Source organism: Lissotriton helveticus, chromosome 6 (genome assembly GCF_964261635.1).
Source record: "Lissotriton helveticus chromosome 6, aLisHel1.1, whole genome shotgun sequence".
Classification (NCBI taxonomy): Eukaryota; Metazoa; Chordata; class Amphibia; order Caudata; family Salamandridae; genus Lissotriton; species Lissotriton helveticus.
The window spans coordinates 1,259,283,305-1,259,305,878 of record NC_136067.1 but is presented as its reverse complement, the minus strand read 5'-3'; the positions used below and the strand labels follow the sequence as shown (position 1 = coordinate 1,259,305,878).

Below are 22,574 nucleotides of genomic sequence, written 5' to 3'. Positions count from 1 at the left end.
GGCGGCAGAGCTTTGGCATTTTGCGTTTTCCCTTGTGGCAAACAGGTCTATCTCTGGATGACCCCACTGCTGGAAGTACGGGCGGAGTACTGATGGATGTATCTCCCACTCGTGCATTTGATGGCTGTACCTGCTGAGCAGATCCGCCATTTGATTGTCCTTGCCCGGGAGGTGTTCCGCCATGAGGAAAATGTTCCTCTGAATGGCCCACTTCCACATGCTCTGAGCCAGATGAGACAGCTGTGGAGAGTGCGTACCTCCCTCCTTCTGGATATAGTACATGGCAGTCATGTTGTCCGTCCGGATTAACACGACTTTGTTGCACAGATGTACCTTGAAGGACTTGAGTGCCATGAAGATTGCCATCAACTCTAGATAGTTGATGTGCATCTTCTTTTGCTGTGTCGTCCATAGTCCCTGCACCGTGTAGTGGAGCACATGAGCTCCCCATCCCTGGAGAGAAGCGTCCGTCGTCATGATGATCTGCGGCACAGGCTCCTGGAACGGTCGGCCCTTGCAAAGGTTGTGTGGATTCCACCAATGCAGAGAGCTGTATGCCCGACCGGTCACCAACACTAGGTCTTTCAATTGTCCTTGAGCCTGTGTCCACTGATGCGCCAAGCATTCTTGGAGCGGACGCATATGCAACCTTGCGTGCGGGACTATGAAGATGCAGGAGGCCATCATGCCTATCAACTGCATAAACACTCTCGCTGGGAGTGAGTGTTGCTGTCTGAACCTTTGGATGAGCGACTGGATGTTGTCGATCCTTACCTGGTTTGGCTGAGCCGTAGCAGTCAGAGTATTTATTGTCGCGCCCAGATACTGCCGCACATGGGCTGGCTGAAGGTGCGACTTTGGATAGTTCAGTGAGAACCCCAGACTGTGAAGGCGGTGAATTGTGTGGGACATGTCTGCGGCGCACTGCTGTTCCGACTTTGCTTGAACGAGCCAGTCGTCTAGGTAAGGGTAGACATGTATGTTCTGTCTCCTGAGGTGCGCCGCCACGGTCGCCAGACACTTTGTGAACACTCTGGGGGCAGTGGTCACTCCGAAGGGTAGGACCTTGAACTGGTAATGCCTGTTCTGTATGGTGAACCTGAGGTATTTCCTGTGGGATGGGTGGAGTGGTATGTGAAAGTAAGCATCCTTGAGGTCCAAGGTTGCGAGGAAGTCTCCCTGGTTTAACAATGGAAGAACCTGCTGCAGTGTTAACATATGAAAATGTTCTGAGAGGATGTACAGGTTGAGGGGGCGTAGGTCCAGAATGGGTCTGAGTGAACCGTCCTTTTTCGGGATAAAGAAGTACAGGAAATAAACCCCTGTGCCTTCTTCCTCCACCAGCACGAGCTCTATTGCGCCTTTTTGCAGCATCACAAGAACCTCTTGCTGCAATAAGTGCAAGTGCTCTGCTGACATAGGTCGTTGTCTTGGGGGTATGTTGGGTGGAGTGGACGTCAACTCCAAACAATAACTGAACTGGATAAGTTTCCTTACCCACCTGTCTGTGGTGATGGACGTCCAGACTGGCAGGAACTGCTGGAGTCTCCCCCCGACAGGTGTTGGATGGTCGGGGGGCAGTGACAGAGAGTCACTGTTTGTTGGCAGCAGAGGAACGGGAACTATTGTTGCCTCTGCCTCTGCCCTTGGCGCTGTTGCCTCTGTAACCATCTCTATTCTGTTTTGGGTACGAGGCCTGGGCGCCTCCTCTGCCGAAATGTGACTGCTGTGCCAAGTGTCCTCTGGTAGCACCCCGCGCACTTGAGCGACGAAAAGTGTTTCCTCTGAATTGCTGAGACTGAAGTGCCCCCATGGACTTAGCCGTCTCAGTATCTTTTTTGATCTTCTCGAGGGTGGTGTCAACCTCAGGCCCAAACAGTCTGTCTGGATTGACGGGCTGGTTGAGGATAGTCGTCTGTATTTCTGGCTTGAACCCTGAGATGCGGAGCCATGCCTGACGCCTCAACATAACACTTGTGTTGACTGCTCTCGCCGCTGTATCTGCCACGTCTAGCGCACATTTAATTGCAGCGTTAGAAATGAGCTTGCCCTCTTGTATCAGCAACTCAGCTCCTTCTTTAAACTTGTCTGGTAGGTGTTGTAAGAGCTGCTCTAAGGTGTCATAGTGCGCCCTATCATACCTGGCTAATAGGGCTTGTGTGTTAGATATGCGCCATATGTTGGCTGCCTGCGCAGCCACCCTTTTGCCCCCTGCCTCCAGCACTTTTGACTCTTTGTCCGGGGGAGGAGCTTCACCCGTTGTCTGCGAATTCGCCCTTTTGCGGGCATTTGAGACCACCAAAGAGTCTAGAGGCAACTGGCCTCGTATATAAGTAGGGTCCCCAGGTGCCGGCCTGTACTTTTTTTCAATTCGTGGGTTCACTACCCTCGCTCTGGTGGGTTCATTGAAAATGTCTGTGGCATGCTTGAGAACCCCCTTAAGCATTGGAAGTGTCTTCACAGTTTTTTCTGATGCAGAGAAAGTATCAAACAAAAAGTCAACTTCCACAGGGTCGGCATGCATCTCCACCTTATGGTTTGTAGCCGTCCTTTCAATTAAAGCATTAAACGCCGCAGAGTCTTCAGTTGGAGAAGTTTTCACCCCATACATCTGTGGGTCACCGACCACCTGTTGGTCCCCCTGATCACCAGAGTGTACCCATGAGTCCTGCTGCTCATCAGGGTCAGTATTGTCAGGGAAGTTATACCCCTCATCTTGTTCATCCTCATCTCCATTTGAGCAAGTGGGTGAAGGGGTAGGACTCCGCCTAGGCCCTTGTGGAACGGGTTCAACAAGTTCTGGCGTGTCTGGTGCAGGCTTTTTCTTCTTTAGAGGTATTACATAGGATTCCACAGGCTGGGATGTAATTTTCCTCTTGTAGAGCGTTAATCTACCCGTGTCGGCGTCGATAAAATGCTCCTCTTGGTCGTCAGATAAAGGTGGTCGACCAAAGCCTCCACTCAGCTGAGTCTGCCTCAATGGCTCCGAGTCCTCGGGCACCGTACGAGGTGCAAAAGCCTTCGGCGCCACCTTCGGTGGCAGAGTATAGAGGATCGGCATGGAAGTCTTCTTCAGTGGAACACTTGTCCTCGGTACCGAAGGTGTTTTCGGCTCCGACGCCTTGTCTCTCAACCGTTTCAGGGAGTCCGAGACTTGCTTCGTAAAAGAAGCGGACGGCTTCGTCGATCCGACCGACGACCTCTGTCCACCCGCAGGGGAAGATCCGAGCGTCGACGATTTTTCTTTGGGTGGCGGAGGCGCGGACGCACCTTCGACAGCTGTGCTCTGCTTCACCGTTCCGGCCTTAGTCGTCGACGTCGCAGACTTTGGAGCAGCAGATTTATCTGTCTGCGTCGGGGCTCCAGACTTCGGCTCGGTGCCCCTCGCCGACTTCGCTTCGACTGTCCGTTTGCCTGTCGGTGCAGCAGGCTTGGTTGAAGGTGTCTCGACAGTCTTCTTCGACTTCGACTCGACCACCTTACTCGACACTGGCTCGACGACTTTCTTCGAGCCGGCTTCCTTGGCCCCTTTCGGCACCTTAGCCTGTTCGACAGCCTTCTGCGGCTTCGAGGGCTCCGAAGACGACGGTTTCGATGTAGTCCCAGACGTCTTCGGTGTCGATGGTTTGTCGGCCATCTTTGTTGTTTTCGATTCCGATGGTTTCGGTTTCGATTTGTGTAATGGAGGCTCTGCTGGTATGTCTGTAGCCGGGCCAGGAGGTGGGGCCGAGGACTGAGGAGTAGGGTCGTGGGTAAGGCCGTGTGGCGATCCCGTGACCTGAGCCTTAGTAAATGTACGCACGGGGCATAGCTCTTCCTCCGAGCTATCTTCCGCGGCCCCATAAACTTCCTCGTCGTCCCCTACCTCCTCGACGTGTTCGTCTAGGTCCAGGTCCTCAACGGGTTCTCCGTAGTCGGCCTCGACCTCCGCCGATGTAGGTGAGATCTGCAGGTGAAGCTCTTGCTCGTCTGCTTCGGGGTCGCCAAAGATGTCCGCCGGCGCCGATCGCTGGGCCTCGAGGCGCGCCACGCGCCTAATCTTGAGCGTCTTCGACCTGAATCTCGAACAGGCCATACAGTTGGCCTCGTTGTGGTCCGGCGACAGGCACTTGTTGCATACAGGATGCACGTCGATGTGTGGGTACTTCGAACCGCACACGGGGCAGTACTTGAACGGGCTCCGTTCCATCGTAGCGTCGTCAGGGTCTTGCTGCGTCGACAGGGCCTCGATGACCGAAGAGTCACCCGACTCCACAGTTATCCGACTCGAAGAGTTGGAGGACACACGAGACCGAACGCGAACAATACCGACGAAGTAAAGAAAGCCTTGTGGCCTTCAAAAGTTGTTTTATCGATTCCGAACAGGAGACGTCGAAATCACATCCGAACCCAATGGCGGAAAAAAACAATCTGGGGATGGAGTCGATGCCCATGCGCACTGTAGTCCAGGGGAGGAGCCACCTATCTCGTGATACTTCGAAGACTCTTCCAGGACAACAATGTGCAATCATCCGGACCCAACACTAGGCGGCGATCTATGCAATAGATATGAATTTAGCAGCCCACATGCCTCGAACTTATAGTATGTACCTCTAAATGGATGAGGATAAGTGATGCACACATTTGGACCATAGAAGATCTAAGGAATGCCCCCTACATGGTGAATGGGCGGGGTTCATTGCCACAAGTGGTGGAATGCATGTATACGGTATGCCAACTTTTTACATTTTGGCCCTGGCACCACAATAATCTAGTGTGAGCACAGAGGCCTAGGCATATCCCTGACTTCAAGAAGTTCTGGCGTGTCCTGTTAACTGGAGGGATGCGCCAAGCATACTGTCATTTTGACAGAGGACTATCTCAGTCATTGTGTTTAGTACTTAGAGGGATTGGTGGCAGCATACCATATTTTAAGGATCACTAGCGTGATCAAACAATTATCTTGGTCACTGGAGTGTAGGGCCTACTAGTCCACCTGTGTAAAATATCACATCTATGAACTTACCCAGCATTTGTGCTAATATCCGGAATGTGTGTTAAGCGTGTTGGTGAATGTAGCACGGTTGGTACAACCATAATAATAATAAAGGCCAGTGGGTCCAATTTTGGATACCCCAGGCATTTTGTTGCAAAGATGGAGGCAGATAACTGTACTCAGACGGCCGAAGTGTATTGCTCACGCCCCTGCAGATGGAGGGGGATGATCTAAACAATGGGAGTGGAGATGTAGCTACTTTACATACTCTATGGGGCCTGTTCAGCAAGGACCTGCTGATAAGCTATCCTGGACGAACTTACCTTCAGTAACTAACTTTTCTGGAAGAGACTAACTGCAGATTCACCTATTGACTATTTCCCAGGTATCAGACTGGATCCTGAAATTTTGCACCAGTACCCCTGTGTGCCGGTAGTGTGGTGTTGACAGCTTCGCGTCCATGTCATTCCATGCAGGACATGAAGTGCTCAGCCATAAATAAGTCCCATCCATGCACACTATCAGTTGCTTTCTGACCCGTCTGCGCCCTCAGGCGTGCAGTCTAAATCAAATAAGTCTTGACCAGCGTGCAGATCGCCAAAAAAGGATTTTATAAAAGTGAAATAGCCCAGTTCACAGAATGGGGTGGATGGGAGGGCCCGTGAGTAATCTACGGTTAGATAGAGTCTCTACTAAAAAGAGTGCTACCCAAAGCAAGTAGCTTATTCTTCTATTACAGACTTCTAACCCCACACTGCTCACATTTTGAATAGATACTCAACCAGTACCTCTGTGGGAAAGAAGGATCTGATTCTTGTGGTTACCCCCACTTTTTGCTAAATGTCATACTGTTTTTGACTCGTCTGACTGGGATCCTGCAAATTAAGACCACAGTCTATCTGCTTAAACTGTTATGCTATGTACTTAGGTTCACTCCAGATTGGATACTGGGGTACTCTGGTCAGTCCCTAGTATATGGTACCCAAGGCATAGGTACCCCAGAGGCCTCCATGCGCTGAAGCATGTATTATGCCACCCATGAGAGGCCGTGCAAAATGGAACTACAGGCCTTGCATAGCAGCCCATGAAAGTGTATGCATTCACCACTTACTAAAGATATTGGTTTACTATATCTATGTGTCACTGCACTTGAAACACTTGAAACCTATAAGTCATCCCTCTAGCAGGCCTTTACAATCCTCAGGGCAGGGTGCTTGGTTCTAAGTGAGAGGGTGCCAGTGCTTAAGCACAACACCCCTGCAGCCTACGGAGTCCATTCTCCCAGGTTGTCAGTAAAGCAGCCATTTACGACATATAAAGTGGCAATATGCATTTTATGATACTATTGTTGTAAAGGCACTATTCAACCACAATTCGCAATAATGTTGGAGGGGGACGGAGTGCGGTAGTAGACTGATCCATGTTGGTTTTTGTTTGTGTTCCACAGTAAAATAAACCCCAAGACTCACAGTTACTATTGACGCGGCCGGCCCATGGTGGTTGTAGGCGACTTGCTGTGTAAACTGCACTACAGCCACACACTTCTTCAGTGCTATACAAGTACCTGTTTATAACGCTGCCGGCCTTCTTTAAGGTTGTAGGCACTGAGATGTGTTATCAGTCAAATGCATTTTCAATTAAGGTCTTGGAAATATAAAAAAAAAAAAAAGTGGCAATATGCGACCGCATTATGACCAACTCTAAACGGCTAAAACTAACTGTTATATCCTAAGTATGACATTTACATGTAATCAGCCTAGGTCCTCCTAGCTGCTCAGCCAGAGTGAGATATGGTAACGGAATGTTGGTGTGACTGATGAATGGAATGCCTGGGTGCCTGTGTGGATGAGTGGTGACAGTTGGAGATGGGCTGAGCAGCTAGGCAGGCTGCTCCTGGTGGGGCTGGTGTAGGAGATGTAGGAGCTGGACCATGGCTGGACTATGATTGATACTACCCTGAACTGAAACCAATAAAGAAGACTTGAAATACACAACATGGTTTCCAGTGTCTGTATGTGCAGGGTACAACACTAACCCTATTGTGTTTGGTGTCATACATGTTGGAATCATACCCCCACACCGGTAACCGGTGTGGGAGGTATGATTCCAACTCTCAGAAGCGAGCTTTGCGAGGTACCTTGTGTTCCCGGTACCAGCCGTCTAGTCCCGGACAGCACAAAATGGTGCCTGCCGACCAAGGAGACATTGCTGCCCTCCTGCTGCTGAGCCAAGCTCGAGCAGGGGAAGGCAAAACAGGCATCCTGTGACCACCTCCCAGACAGGATTTAGTGCATTAGGGCTGGGTGGGTGCGCTTGCAAGGGACTGATTGTCTGCATGAGGGGCATACTTGGTGTCCCTGTGCATAGTCCAGTTCAAACCAGTAGGCTCCCGCTCTGGCACGAAACTGGACAAAGGACATGGGAGTAACATCCCCACTGTTCCCTGAATCTGTCCAAACTCTCCAGTGGGTACAAAAGGGTTTACTTGGCTGTAGGACCTTAGATTTGATGCCGACAAGATTCTGAACCAGAAACCACTGAACTTTGACTGTCTGGACACTCAAGACGTCGCTGGACTTAGTTTGGGCCCGACTTAGCCTCCCTCTTAGTCTAAAGCATGGCATGGTACCATACAGGATCCATGCAGGACCTGTAGAGCATCAAGGACAACCGAAGAAATCTCCCTTGGGGTGAAGGACACACTCCATTGCATTCAAAGGCACCACAACACTGCTGTCCGATCTGCTGACCTGAGTTCCTACGGACTCCGAAAGCTTCAGAAACACAGGAGGTGGGTTTCTACGTCCCTCGAGGTCCGAGCTGTCCTCTCACCAAGTTTGAGGTCAGAATCCCACGTGGGGGCTGCAATACACGAACCCCTGTGCACCGCGTACATTTGCAAGTGCATATGCTTGTTGGCGTTTCCCGAACAAGTGCATTGGGCTCAAAGTAGCCCCAACCTCTGGCACCATTTCCTACCAAAAACCCCGGCTTCCTCGCACCGAGTTGTTTGGTGAAATCGCTCGAGGTCCTCTCGCGACTCCTGTGCCTCTGGCCTGTGAGTCCACTTGAGGGTCAACTTTGCTTTTCTTGGGCTTCCCTGGTTGCTCCAAGGCTGCCCTGACTCCCCTTGCTGTGGTGATTCTCCTGGACCTTGCTGGTCCAAACGTGTATTTTGTAATTATCTTTGTGTGCGATATACTGTGTCGTACTAGATTATTAATACATTCACATTTTTATAACTACTGTGTGGTTCTCCTTTTATTTAACCAATACTGTAAAGGTTTCAATCTGGTAAAACAAGCTGCTTAACATTCCTTCAAGACTAAACCTGAAGGCTGCTCTCCACACCTACCACTTGGATAGATTTCTAATGTTATCTTTGACCTCCTAAATCACCTTAAGGGCTGTTTGGACTGGTGCAAAGTGCCCACTTTAATTAGTGGACAGCATATACCAGGCCAACTTCTCACAACCTCCCAGGATGAGAGTGTGTATTGGCTCAAACCAAAATGTCCTGAAGGTCCGAGCAGGCAAAGTGCCCTTCCTGGTGGACCTGGCTGGCCTGACAATAGTGCCTCTTGAACATATGGAGTGATACTCCGGTCTTGGCCTGACAAATGTTCGGAACAGGCATCCTGCATGTGTAGCAACTCAATGCATAGTACGATCCAGTGAGAGTTGTTTCTCTTCTGATTGGCTTTCCCTTAATATGCTTCAGTGACTTTGGTAAAGAGCTGATCCTCCAATCTGTGTTCTTTAGTATGATCAAAGAAGAAGCGGAGAGCCCTATTCAGATCCAGCCAGTAGAGTCTTTCCTCCTCCTTAGAGGTGTGGTGGTGGTGCAAAGAACGCCAGAAAAGTGATATTCTGACCAACAAGAAAAGGAGTCCCAACCTTTGGAAAGGAGCCTCGAGTCCATAGAATCAATTGGCCTGGGTAGAATGTGGTATAGGGCAGGCTAAAAGACAAAACCTGTAACTCACTCCTCTGCTGCGCTGAGATTATGAGAACAAGAATTACTGTCTTGAAGGAGGCTCAAATGGCTCGCACATGAGGAATATGAGAGTTACATTTTAGGGCTTAAACAGGGAGGAAGGACGCATGCTTTTTGAGGAAACACATCACAACAGGTCACTTGAATAATGAGCGCAGGTCGGGCAACTGCAAAAAGGTTGAAAGAGGCAAGATGTTCCCTTCAATCGTGCAATGCCCACAGTAAGACCTTGCCGTGCTAGGGCCAACGCAAACAACAAAACTTCAGACAGTTTGAATCACAGATAATGCCTGTGGGCCTGCAGGAAGGGAATGTGGAAATAAACATTCTGCAGTTGCAGTGCTAACATCCAGTCTCCATGGTCAAGGGCAGGCAGGACCTGGAGCAGAGTGAGCATCTTGATCTTGTCTGTTTAGGTCTCGCCTACGCAGTGCGCATGCACTGCATAGGAGGAGACCTCTTGGAATCGATTTGCTTTTTCGCCAAACAACGTGCACGGTTTGCATTGCTTTCAATGGCAACGCGTGCACGTTTGGTGATTCCCTTAAGGGAGCGAGCTTTGGCAACATCTCTTTGTAATTAACTTACAAACAGATGGTGCCCCTGCTCACTCCCGCAAGTGACCAAGGCAGACAGATTTCACGTAGAGACAGAGGAGCGAGGGGCAGTGGGAGGGTGCTTGCCACCGGTAGAGAGGCGAAGGACGTGCACACCTTTGCTTATTTTTAACAGCATGACAACAAACACTCTTGAAAAGACGGTCTTTCATACCATTTGCGAGAACACAGTTTGGTCGCTTAAACCCGGGGTGATAACAGGCTCTTTTTCGGGAGATGTTCACTCACAAGGGAGATCCACGCAAAAAGCTTGAGTGCTGAAACCATTTTACACAGACCGCATCCTGCCACGACAGGCGCAAGAAAACAACATTTTCATCAGCCTGGTACCGCAAGCCTGCTTCAATTCAGCACTCAATGCCTCTTTGTTATCGCCCCCTCTGGAAGCTGAGTGGTGTGGTGGGAATCAGGGGACCCGATCAATACAAGGCTGTTTTATGTGCAGGAAACACGCACAGCTACGCAGCATGCGCCTTAACCGAGTGACTTCCCCCCTTACAGGACTGAGGCCTGTGACATGTTAAGATAAACTTTGCAGCTAACATGTTAACCCCTTGAGCTATCAGACTAGAATTGAAACCTGTTGAGTTTAGGCACACAGCTTCCTGCAGTAGGCTCATTAAGCACCCTAGTAGGCTCTTAAAATAAATCCAAAATGTATTAAACGCAGTGCCCCAAAGAACTGGAAAATTCAATAGTATGCTAAAATCAGGGCTAATCAGTGAATAGTTCTGTCCGCCGTTTCACCACGCGGATTTCCTGCCTTGAGGGACACCGTGCAGCCAAATGCTCGGAAAACAATAGGGAATTTAAAGGGGGGGAGGGGCTGGAGTGGGGGCTGAGTGCAAGTGCAACTTTCATTGACTCTCACACAACTAATTTTTATGTTCTCGAAGAACACTCAGCTCCCCTTCCAAGTACCAAGAAACGTGTTGCCATGTTACACAGTTGTATTTTTTGTTGTTGTGGTTATAGGCGAGCGCCAGGTTAGATACTGGAGAGGCGAACAGGCGCGGACTCACACGAGTGTGGCAGGTCCTCATGAAACACAAGACAGTCACAGCTCCAGGGATCTCCCACCTGGCTGTGACACAGCTGGCATTCTGTTAAACCAGGCAACAAGACACACTGCCTGGGGACCTACATCGTCTTCCCAGTTGGCACCTTTTAAAAAAAAAATCTTTTTGTAACTTGGTTTTGTTCAAAGAGACGTGCTTTTTAAAAATACTTTATTATTTTGCATCAGTAACTTTACAATTAACAGTGCCACCGTGCTTACTGTCACAGTATCCATGATATCATTGATTTAGTCACTACTGATAACAAAAGAGATGTGCCTAAGGCATCTGGTGCAGTGTGTGGGAGGGGGTTCTGCTTGCGCAACACGAGAAGCTGGGGACTGTCTCTGGCAGGTAGATCAGGTACCCGCATGCTCCCTCTTCACTGCTTACTTGCATGAGTGTATATGCTTGTACATGTGCATGGATATGCTTGGTTCTGTTTGTGCAAACCCACCCCCCGCACCAAACACTATTCTCCTGCATGGCTAAACACTTATTAGGTCCCGGCGGCGAGACCTATTGGCTATGCCAATACTTGTTTTAGAATGGCATGGAGAGGGCGAAGGGCTAACATGGGAGAGAAGTAGTGGGTATAACAACCTCAACCGACTTCTGGCGCAAGGACCCTCTCTATGGCTCCTTTGACCACAGGAGCCTGCACTTTCTGCTGGCAGAGAGACTTCTCATCCTCCATCTGATGTTCTGAGAATGGTGGATGGTGCAGCAGGGTTAGAGAAACTGTAAGGTGCCTGCCACCATGGAAGAAAAGGCCAGATCCTGCCTCCGACAGGGCAGGTGTGTGCCTGCAAGTGCATGCTAAAGAAGCCTGTGGGGTGCAGCAACTGGAGGGGCGGGAGACTGGGCTGGGCCAGCCCCTTTGGCCCACTCCTTTGGACCAGCGGCCATGGCGACATAACAGCAGAGGCAATGACTGCACCAGATGAGGCTATTGGCAATACTGTAAGCTCCTACCATAGCCACTGTGAGGCGAATTTGTTGAAGTGGCTGGGAGTAGAGAGCAAGCTGTGGCCCTATCATCCCTGAAGTGCTATGGGGCAGAGTCTGTTTTGTGCCCGAAAAGATGGGAACCATTAAATAGCATGTCCAGAAGGCTAGCCTGGATGTCTCCCGAAAACCCAGGGGACCGCATCTAGGCGTGCCTGTGAAGGGCCACACTAGTGCCGCTAGCCCTTCCCTGAGAATCAGTGGTATCCACAAGGTCGGAGATAAACATACCAGAAGGCATCTGACATTCAAAAAGCTTGGGGTTAGCCTGGCTAAGCAGAACATTCTTTTATAAAGATTTCGATCTTCTTCAATTCACCATCGTGGGAGTAGTGGGAAATGAGTTAGAATTTACCTTACTTGCCGAAGCTTGCACCACAAGGCTCTTGGGCTTAAGAAAAACTGGGTCAATAGAAGAAGGGCAGTGGTGCATAGCAATCTGCGTTTTCCAGGTGGCCACTTACTTCTTCCTGACCAAACAAGTTCTGAGCCTCGCTGAATGGAAGAAGAGGCTCAGAACTTCTTTGGTCAGGAAGTAGTACCTCAATCAAGATATTAGTCTCAACTTCCTGAGTAGGAAGCTGAAGGTAGAGAACCTCCACCACCGCCCTCCACACAACCATGGAAAAAATTTGCTGTCTTCAGTGGCAGCGCCCGGTGGGAAAAATAATCTACGTCTGGGGTGGTATCAAGGCCACTAGCATCCGGAGATCATCGTACCGGTTTTCCTCTTGGTATTTATTTATTTATGAGTTTTTATAGCGCTAGAATCGACTCCAGCTGGAGTATCTCCGCGCTTTTGGGCCGGCTGACATACACAGAGTAAAGAGTAAGGCTGGAACTAGATCTCATTTTTAAACAGCAGAGTTTTAAGTTGTTTCCTGAATTTCAGATGTTCAGAACATAGTCTGAGAGTTAGAGGGAGTCTGTTCCACAATGTGGGTCCCACTACTGATAGGGCTTTGCCTCCGTGCCTAGCCTTCTTGGCGCGAGGCACTACCAGTAGATGGCTATTACTGGATCTGAGCGATCTGTGGGGGGTGTAAGGAGTACATTTCTTTTCCTGGTAGGTGGGGCCTTGTCCATTTACGCTCTTGTGAATCAGACAGCATATTTTAAATGTTGTCCTTTGTCGAATCGAGAGCCAGTGCAGTTTGTCTAGGAGGGGCTTAGATGCTGTTCTTGGAGGGGCATTTGAGGACTAGGAGAGCCACTGTATTTTGAATTACCTGGAGTCTGGCCAACACTCCCTCATTGGCGGAAAGAAACAAGCCATTGCAGTAGTCGATTCGACTCAAGATAAGGGCTTGTACTAGGGTTTTCCTGAATGAGTCAGGCAGCAGGGGAAAGACTTTGCGCAGCAGGCTAATGGTATGGAAGCATGAGCCTGCAACATAGTTGCTGTGTTGTATGAGCGATTATGCCTTGGCAATCTCATTGCCAGCCCCATAGCCCCTTTTATCAGAGTCTGCGCCAAATTACTCAGAGGACATGAACCTTTTCTGAAGATAGAAGCACTGTGTCAGAATCAGACGGGTAGCTAAATAGTTCCTGCTCAGATATAGCATCATGTGGTTCAGTTGTGGTTGGGGCAGAACCATTTCGACTTTGGATTGCACCATGGGTTCACCGTTGTTGTCCAGTCAATGGCGCTAGCATGGGAGTTGGGGATCGTAATCCGGAGTGGATTTTGGTGCAAGGAAGGGAGGGAGGGACTAGTACTGAAGTCAGTCAGGAGCCGTGAGAGAATCCACAGGGTACAGCTGGCACCAAGGGTGGACCTGCTGGCAGAAGCCCCATTGGGAGGCCTCTCTGCTCCTTGGGTTCCACAGGCGTACAAGAGGTAGCTGGTAACTTGCTAAAACGCTCCATCATGACTTTGGGAAATTCCTCAATTTGCTGTAGCATCGCCATAGGCACCTGAAATTATGGTTGCTGCAGAACAGGGGTCAGAATCAACTTTAAAGTTTAGCAACTTTGTGAACGCAACCTGGCAGGACGATGCACACGTGCTGCCTCGGAATATAGAGACGCTGCCTCGGAGTGCCTGAACAGGGTGAGTCCCGCTTGGACTTCCTATGCCTTTTCTTGGATTTGCCGGAGGACTTCGATCCCAAAAATGGCCTGTCTCATGAGCAACCTCAGGAGTGGGACCGGTGTCTACCTTTAGACCTCAACTGATCTCAGTGTGGGCTCTTGCAGTGCTTTAACACAAAGAGATTCACTTATTGGTATCAAATGGCCTTGGAGTGCATCAAGGCACAATCACTGCAGGCCTTGAAGTCTTGTTCGGACCCCAGGCACAAAAGGCAAATCATATGTAGGTTAGTAACATGTATTTATTTGTGACGTTCCCCACAGGGTTTGAACCTTGAAGATTTAGGAGGCTATATTTTCCCTTGCACACTTTTGAAATTTTTAACAATAATTGTATTGTAATTGCATTTTTATTATTATAGCGCTTACTACCCCTGACGAGACGTCAAAGTGCTTTTTCGGCACGTAGCACGCTACTCCGGAACCCACAAAGGATTAGTAGTGAATTAGTATAGTGAAATTATATTAATTTGAGCAGTGGATAGGTTAGTCTGGTATTTGGATTGAAAAGGATAGTGGAGGGATGGAGGAGAAAAAGGTTTGAATTTATATAGTGCTTTCTCCCCTGATGAGGTGTAGCACTTTTCGGCAAGTAGCAGTCTACCCTGGAACCCAAAAAGGATTGGTGGTGAATTAGTGTAGGAAAATATGAAATTAAATTGATTTGCACAGTGGACATGTTAGTCTACTAATTTGTATTGTAAAAGGAATAGTGGAGGGTTAGAAGGAGGAAGGGTCTAGAACGTTTTTTGTTTTTTTTGGAGTTCATAGCAGTAGGAGGTGGTTTGGGGTGAGTAAAGGAAAGGTGGAGGGGGGGAGAGTCAGGTGGGGAGGGAGAGTACGGGGGAAGGGTTTAGAAAGGCCTGTTTGAGAGATCTGAATAGTAATAGAGGTACAAGATGATGCAAGGAGGGCTAGAGAAGGGAAGAGTCTAGAAAGGGTTATTTTAGGGGCCGTAGTGGTATGGGGTTTGGGATGATGGGAGAGTGAAGGTAGAGGATAAATTAAGAGGTATAGGGTGAGGAAAAAACGATAGGGCATTGGAAAGAGTAGTAGAATGATGATTGAGATGAGTTAGAGTTGAGGTAGAGGATATAATGAGAGCGGTATAGGATGAGAAATAGGGTAGTGCATTGGATATGCTGAATTAGAAGCAAAGTAATAAATATAAAGATACATAAGTGCATGGAAGGCATATATGAATAAGGAAGATAATATATATAGATTAAAGTTATTAAACTCAGACCTTCAAGTGTTGCTGTACTTTAAATGAATTTTTCTTTTTGTTTTAGAATAGTGAAGCAATTGTAGATAGTTCTAAAATATTTACTTATTTATGCAGGCACGTATATACATATTAAACATAGAATAATGTAGCTATATAAGTTATATGTAAATTTGCTACGCAAAACTAATGAATATCTAGATCTGTAAAAACGTAACTATTATACACATTTATACAAAGCAATACCCATATGTAGTAGGTACACATCTATTGTCCAAATATAAATGCATATATACAAAAGATGTGCTGTATATTTATGTTTGAGTATGGTGGTTATTTGGGAAGAGCCAATTCCTGAATAGTCTTCTGAAGATAAGGTGGTTATCTGTGGATCTTATGTTTGGGGGTAGCAATAGTTTGGCACTTGAACAGAGAAGGATGTGCCACCCATGGTTTTTTTTCTTGTACAGTGGGATTTTGAGGTGAGGTGCCACTCTAGAGCGGAGGTTCCTTTGTTGAATGCATTTGGTGATTTTAGAATCGGTGTATATTGGCACAGAAAGAAAGGAACGGATATCAGTGTGCATGGGTGGTGCTTTTATAGGGCAGCGCAAGTCATGTCCAGCAAAGATCTAGGTTGATGAGGATCCGTTCTGGATCCAGCCTCATGCCTGCAGAATATTAAAAAGGTAAAGAATCCGTGGTTAGAAGTCTCTATCAGAAATTGCTTTTTGGTGTATGGTAAGGGCTAGGGTTGTGATTTAACATTCAGTTGTAAAAATGAGAAAGCCTTTAGGTTGTCTTTCCTCGATTAGGTCTGCAATTGGGAGCAAGGTGTACTAACCTTACACCTGTTTGGGCCTGGTTTTGGGGGGTCCAGGAAGGAGACAACCCATCTGAGAGAAGCATCAACATGAACAAATGCTGTGTCTAGAGAAACACCTGTAAAAAACTCTTAGGAAAACAACTAGCCAAAGCCTGTTTTACAGTTTGGAACAGTGGATCTACATCTCTTTTTCTGCTAGCTGTGTACAAAAGTGGGACTCCATCTTTTCCAATTCCAACAATTCTAGGAACAATGAAGGGACCGCTCTGCAAAGTGCTCAGAATGCTGCTGGTGTCTGACAGCCTGTCTCCCAAAAGTGAAGGTACATCGCCTGAAGACTGGATCTCATGCTTGAGGCGCTATGTAGCTGTCCTAAAAATACTAGAAAGTCTACCTGCCAGCTGAGAGAGGGATGGAGCTTGCAGGAGTAGAGACTATCCTGGAGAGTGTGAGGTCTAGTGCATGCCTGGAGGCTGTGGGAACCCAGATGAAGCAGATTAATTCAATGTGATCCTGAAGCACCCTGGGACCGGAGGTTCTACCAGACTTTGTTGCTTCCTGGGACCGCCACTGAGTGACAACATGATTGCTGAAGGCCCTGATAGGGCTGGTATCTTGCGAGTGGCCCGTGTAGGGCTGCTTTGCTGAACTGGTGAATGGCCCATTATGGGCTGCATATGCCGAAGTGCTGTCTGGTCCATGCAGGGCTGTATCTGCCCAAGTGCTGACCAGTCTGTGTGGAGGGATACACTCTTCTGTCCTGTCAGGCTACAAAGTACTATTGAGAAAGACCCAATGGGACTGGCCCTATTGATAGTTCAGTTTTGGCAGTGTTATCTTAGGATTGCTGATCTTCAGGTGAATGACTGCACAGGTCATGGCAAGGCGGCTCCACCTAGGATGCTGTGACCGCAAAGTGAAATCAATATTTTTAGGACATGATGTAATTTGGACAAGTTTCAAGAACTTTTATGCATAATATCAGAATTCAGAACAAATAGTTTTCAGCACATAAAAGTTCAACATGCAGTAGGTACAAATATTTAACTACAAAGCACAAAAAGAAGTGTCTGTCTCCCCTAGGACTTTTAGAACCGTGAAAAGAATACTGTAAAATTCAGGTAAAGATCCATAATATCCCTGTTGTGGAAATGGCCCTTTTTGCAGGGTTATCCCTAAACTTTTTGCTTTTTCCTCCTAATTTTTCCTGATCTGTGTGTGTTGGTTTTGGGACTCTGGGCACTTAACCACTGCTAATCAGTGGTTAAGTGCACATGCTCTCTGTGTAAACTGTGTTATGGATTGGTATTTCCATGACTGGCTTATTTGATTTATGTGTCAGTCCCTAGCAAAGTGCACGCAAACAGCCCGTAAAGTGTAACTCTAGCCTTCCATTGCAGAGCCTGTGAGCAGCCTCAGGCTGCCATATCGACTTGGCAAGTGCACACGCAAGTCCCTAAACCTTCCCTTTTCTACATGTGAGTCGCCCCTAAGGTAGGCCCAAGGTACCCCCGTGGGCAGGGTGCATTGTATGCGAAAGGTAGGACATGCCCTGATGTGTGTGGCATGTCCTGATAGTGAATTACAGCCTACTTTGTTTTTCACTATTGCAAGGCTACCAGTTCCCGTAGGCCAGAATGGTCAGTTTGATTATTACATCCTATAATCCTGACTGACTCAGGAAATATGGTAGAAATTTGAGTTTAGTATGCCTGAACACAGAATGATAAAAACATCTTTTAGTAAAGCTGGTTTTAACATTCTGTGTTTGAAAATACCACTTTTAGAAAGTAGGTATTTTCTGACCTAGCCATCCAGCCTGCCTCTTCTAGATTGTGTATTAGCGGTCTGGTTCGTGAGTGACAGGGGCTGGGGAGGCTCCAGGAGACTGGGTGAGTCAGCACAGGACTGAATAGACACATCCATACATAGATGGGTGGGAGGAGTCCCACATGCGTCTGAATAGGGCTGGGCTCACCTTTCACAATGCTGGCTCCACCTCCTGTGGTGCGTCTGATGACTCTGGCCTACACTGACAAAGGAAGAAGGGGCACACTGGCAGAATGCACTCAAAACTGGTTTGAACTGCCTTCAGAGGACAAAGGATTTGATGGTCAAAACATTGGGCCCAGACCCCAGAGAATTAGATTACTTCTGAAATAAGGAGCCTGCCAGGAAGAAGGACCGGGAAAGCTGAAGGAGGAGTACTGCCCCTATTCTGCGTGTTGAGGGGTTAGTCTGCAGTGGTTGCTTCTGTCTTGAGCAGGGACAGGACAGGACAGGACTGTGCTTTCATCATCCTGTTAGAATTTTCTCCAAGGTCTTGAAGTAGAGCTTGCCTCCTGTTGGAAGTCTCGGGGATAGAAAATACTTCAGAGAGCTCTTTTGGGATCAAGGAGACTACCAAGAAAAAGAGCCGGAGAAGCTGTGAGGAGGAACTGCCACTTTGCTGTGTGCTTTGATGTGTTGGCCTGCAGTGGCTGCTTCTGTCTTGGGCAGTGAAGGGACTGAACTTTCTGCAATCTACTTTTGAGAGTGTCTCCAAGGGCTTGAGGTAGAGCTTGCCCCCTGTTCAAGAAGTCTCAGAAACAGAAAACCCGACGCAGTCTACGACGCCGCTGCCGACTCAGTGTCCTGAAGGCACAGCAGAGGGCATTGCCGCGACACCGCATCGCGACCCTGGTCTCACCGCCACCTCCTGCTGACGCCGCCACCGAGCCGCTGCTCGCACCGTGACCTGTGGGCCTCGCTTCAGGACGACGCCTTGGTATCTCCGACGACGTCGCTCCACGCCGGACTCCACGCCACTGCTTGCACCGTGGTTCAAGGGCACCGCTCGTAAAGTTGCACGACGCACCACCCTCATCCCGCACCGCTGCCTTGGCCTACCGACGCCGATGCCATCGACTCCAGTTAGTCAGCCGACAACAGCGCTTTAGCAACGACGACGCAGCTGCTGCACCATGACCTGCCTGCACCGTGACAAGCACCACCTTCATCTCACACCGCGACCCTGGTCTCACCGACGATGCCATCTGATGTCGCCACCGAGCCGCTGCTCACACCGCCACCTGAGGGCACCGCACGCCGCATTGCTGCTCTTTGCACCGCAGCACGCGATGCCTGCCAATACCAGCGCTCCAGACTCCATCAGAGAGGAGATCGACATGCAACGCTTGTGACCTCCAGGGCCCCGACGACTCCTGCACCGATCTCCGGCTGCGGACGCCATGTCTTCGGAAGCTCAACGAGAGGTCATGGACGCCCTGCATTTCTAAAAGGTACTGTTTGCGGGTCTGCCCAACACCGTAGCTGACCTGCGACGCCACGGTCAGCCAGAACGGTATGGATTTGTTTGTTCACGAAGCCGTGATAGCCCCGGAGGGAGCGATCGACATCAAGTAACTGTGTTTTCACTGTATCTTTGCAATTTAAAGACATCTTGCAACGCATCTATTTGTAAAGTACTGTACTGTGGATTTTTATCGTATTTGGTCTTGTTTTAAGTATATAAAAATATTGGATATTTTTCTTAACTGGTGTGGTGTCCTTTTGTAGTGCTTACACTGTATTAATGTTGGTTTTGTGCAAATGCTTTACACACTGCCTCCAAGATAAGCCTGACTGCTAGTGTCAAGCTACCAAGGGGATGAGCAGGGGTTATTTTAAGAGTGTAACTCCCTTTTCCGGACTAGGAAGAAGGGTCCCTACTTGGACAAAGGTGCAACCCCTTGCCAACTGGAGACCCCCATTTCTAACAGCCCGAAAGAGCAGATAATGTGGTTTAGAAATATACCTCGTAGCGGCTAGGCTCAGGTAAAGTTTTATAAGGTTAACTCCAACCGCATGATCACCCTTTATGTAAAAATAAGCTAAAGCATACATTAACTACCTGGTAAGGCTTAAATAGAGAGAGCTACTGTAATCTGCTACGGGTGAGATGACTGCGAGAAGAAATGATGGAAGGAAAGCTGAACAAATCAAACATTCACCCCCAGTCACAGATTTGGGTTCAATCCATCGCTTGCTGCCACGCCATTCCAATTCGGACCCAGTCATATGCAAATCAGTCTTGACCCTGCTCCCAAGGTCACCCAAAATGGCAAGGAAAGAAAAGAAGCAGCACATGGCCAGCGCCACAGGAAGGGTGCGCACTAAAGCCAGAATGAGTTAAATATGCAACAGCTTTCCCGATACAAACATAAATGTGAGATTTGTACAAATTAGCCTGCAAACCAAATATGTATTGCTCAACAAATATGGTGGTCAGAGGCTATGGTGTAACCAGACACAATAGGCTTACTTAAAAGATTGAATGAACCAAGTAAATAAATATGATTTCTTGTAAGATTTCCGCTTTCCGATTACATAAAACAAAATATTTTAAATGTACCACCAAATAATGAATCTAGTAATAAACTAGCGGAGCCAAGGTCTTCAAACTGTGGGGCGCACGCCCTCTACCTTTTATCCTCACATGACTAGGTTTGGGCGGAGTTCGCGGAACTCGACGAAGTGACAAACTCCGTCAAGCTACACAGAGATACAGTAGAGTGCATTACCCCGCATCGTTCACGCTGATTTTTTACGCGGGTGTTTTCCCCGCGCTGTAAAATCAGTGTGAACAGCATCATAAGCAGTGCAAGAGGGTGCTGCTTTTTTCTGCTGCTTGAGTTGAAGTTCTACTTGAACGGCAGCTACCTCAATGCGAACAGAAGATTTTCCAACGTGAGCAGAACGACAATTCACGACCGCCCGCATTGAGAAATCTCGCTGGGAAGCGATTTCGCTTTGGATTTTTCCTTGCTCGCCAACTTACCATTGGCGAGCGAGGAAAATACTCCGCTATGCGGAGTCTTTGGGAAGTCTGTGAGCTACGCAGAGCGTGGAGATCAAAAAAAAAACTGCACATTCCAAATACAGAGCAGAGTTCACCACCCAGATCTACAAATGACCTGCCACATAGAAAGATCACCCCCCCCACCTACTTTTGTCTTCCAACTGGCATTGATAATCAAGCCTCTTGAGTTTCCAACTTTGGTGTCATTTGTCAATTGATTACAATCAGAGTAAATCTTTAAAAAATGCATGCTTCAAAACATTCATATTCCTATGCATTCTTTTACGAAATCTTTGCAAAGAAAATACATGTGTTATTGCGCAGTGAGTACTCAAAATGGATAACAATTCAAAAGGTAGCAAGAGCGGGTATGTATGTATGTATGCCACAGTGTTAATGGTCAGTGCCATGTTAAACTGAATTATGATTCCAATTGGCATCCGTCCAAAATCAGAGACACCTAAAAAAAAAAAAAATCTTGGTTTTGGAAATGCACCTAATAAAACACAGACATTGCACTCCACTCTGGGGGAGAGATTAATAGATAACCACAGATGCAGGTTCCTTTGTGACTGAAGGGAAACACTGATGAAGAACATTGGCTGCCACATAGAGTTGCAGATCCGACTATTCCAGTCACGATGGGCGGATGGTGAGGAAACTTATTCCATAAGGAAGTGAGGTAAACACTGTAAAATGTAAGCGGGGGAAGGGGTGGTCCAAAAAAACAACCACATTAGGACTACACTATCTAAAGATGTGCACAAATATTCACTTGCTCTTCCACCTATGTCCTGTCTTTATAGGCGCACTAAAACACTTGCCAACAAAATAACACTAAACTAAAAATACACAATAACTTGTAAAAGTTGTCTTGCTTTTTAGTAAAAGGTTTGATCGGTGCAAGCTTCACATAACACAAGTTACCCGTCCAATTCGCCATGAAAAGTAAAAAAGGGGGGGAACGTAGAAATAATTTCTTTGTTACCTTGATAAGTCGTAGTGCTCCAGGGATACAGGATCAGTCACTTCACATTCCACGGGTATCTCAGGACAGGCATATTTGGTGTACCACTTAAAATTATATGCTTTGTCATTTTCCTCCTAGGGTTAAAAAATATATAAAAACAAAAACATGAATACACCACATACATGTGACTATTCAATGCAGCATTTGTTTTATGTTGCCAAATGTATTAATTGCATTGTTCATGTTTCAAAAGTTATGGTTCAATGTTCACATATTGACTCAAGTTATGAAGCTACAAGCCAACGAATAGTGCGTTTTGGAGCCGCCAGGAGACTGATACTGTGAGTTGGAGAGACCCATTTGGTGGAAGCACTACTTACTTGGAAGGAAGAGCAGGGCTGAGCTAAACGCCAGACGCAGGTCGGAGCCGCAGCCGAATAGCAGAGGAGCGGGAAGCAGTTGAAAGTCCGGCAGCAACACACAGCCGTCAGCCCCAGCTCGTCAGGGCCCATACGGGTCCTCAGCCCAGCTGTCGAACAACAGAGCTGTACAGCAGAATAGGCTGAGGGGGTAGATGGCTGTAGGACGCCCGAGTGGCGAGGCGGTAAGTGCATAGGGGCTTGGCGACAACCCATGGCAAGTGGGGGCAGCAAATGTTCAGTCTGTGCAACTTGCTCACAGGGTGGAGACTTGTTAGTCTGACTGCCCGCAGCACCCACCCTCCAGCACTGCCCATTGCTGCAGCATTATTTTCATTGTACCCCTGCTTGTACCATGTTGCTCATACCCTCACAGTGTCCCTGAATTGGGAGAAGCTGTGAGACCCGTTGTTTGTGTCTCACAACCAACAGCTCTTGAGCTTCCAAATCTTAAGCTTCAAAAGCTTGATACTAACCCTGCCCATCCTTACTTCCTGGGGTACATACTCAACCTTCAGCCATCTTGATATCCTACTCTAAAG

At 48.0% G+C, this 22,574-nt stretch overlaps 1 protein-coding gene across 1 annotated transcript in view; it reads right to left on the bottom strand.

Annotated features, from left to right (window-relative positions):
* The window catches only part of IGF2R (insulin like growth factor 2 receptor), a 1,933,894-nt gene that overhangs the window by 1,341,113 nt on the left and 570,207 nt on the right, over positions 1-22,574 (bottom strand). The window contains exon 17 of the mRNA XM_078648980.1: positions 21,632-21,747. Coding sequence (XP_078505106.1) covers positions 21,632-21,747 — 116 coding nt within the window. The remainder of the gene's footprint in view (positions 1-21,631; positions 21,748-22,574) is intronic.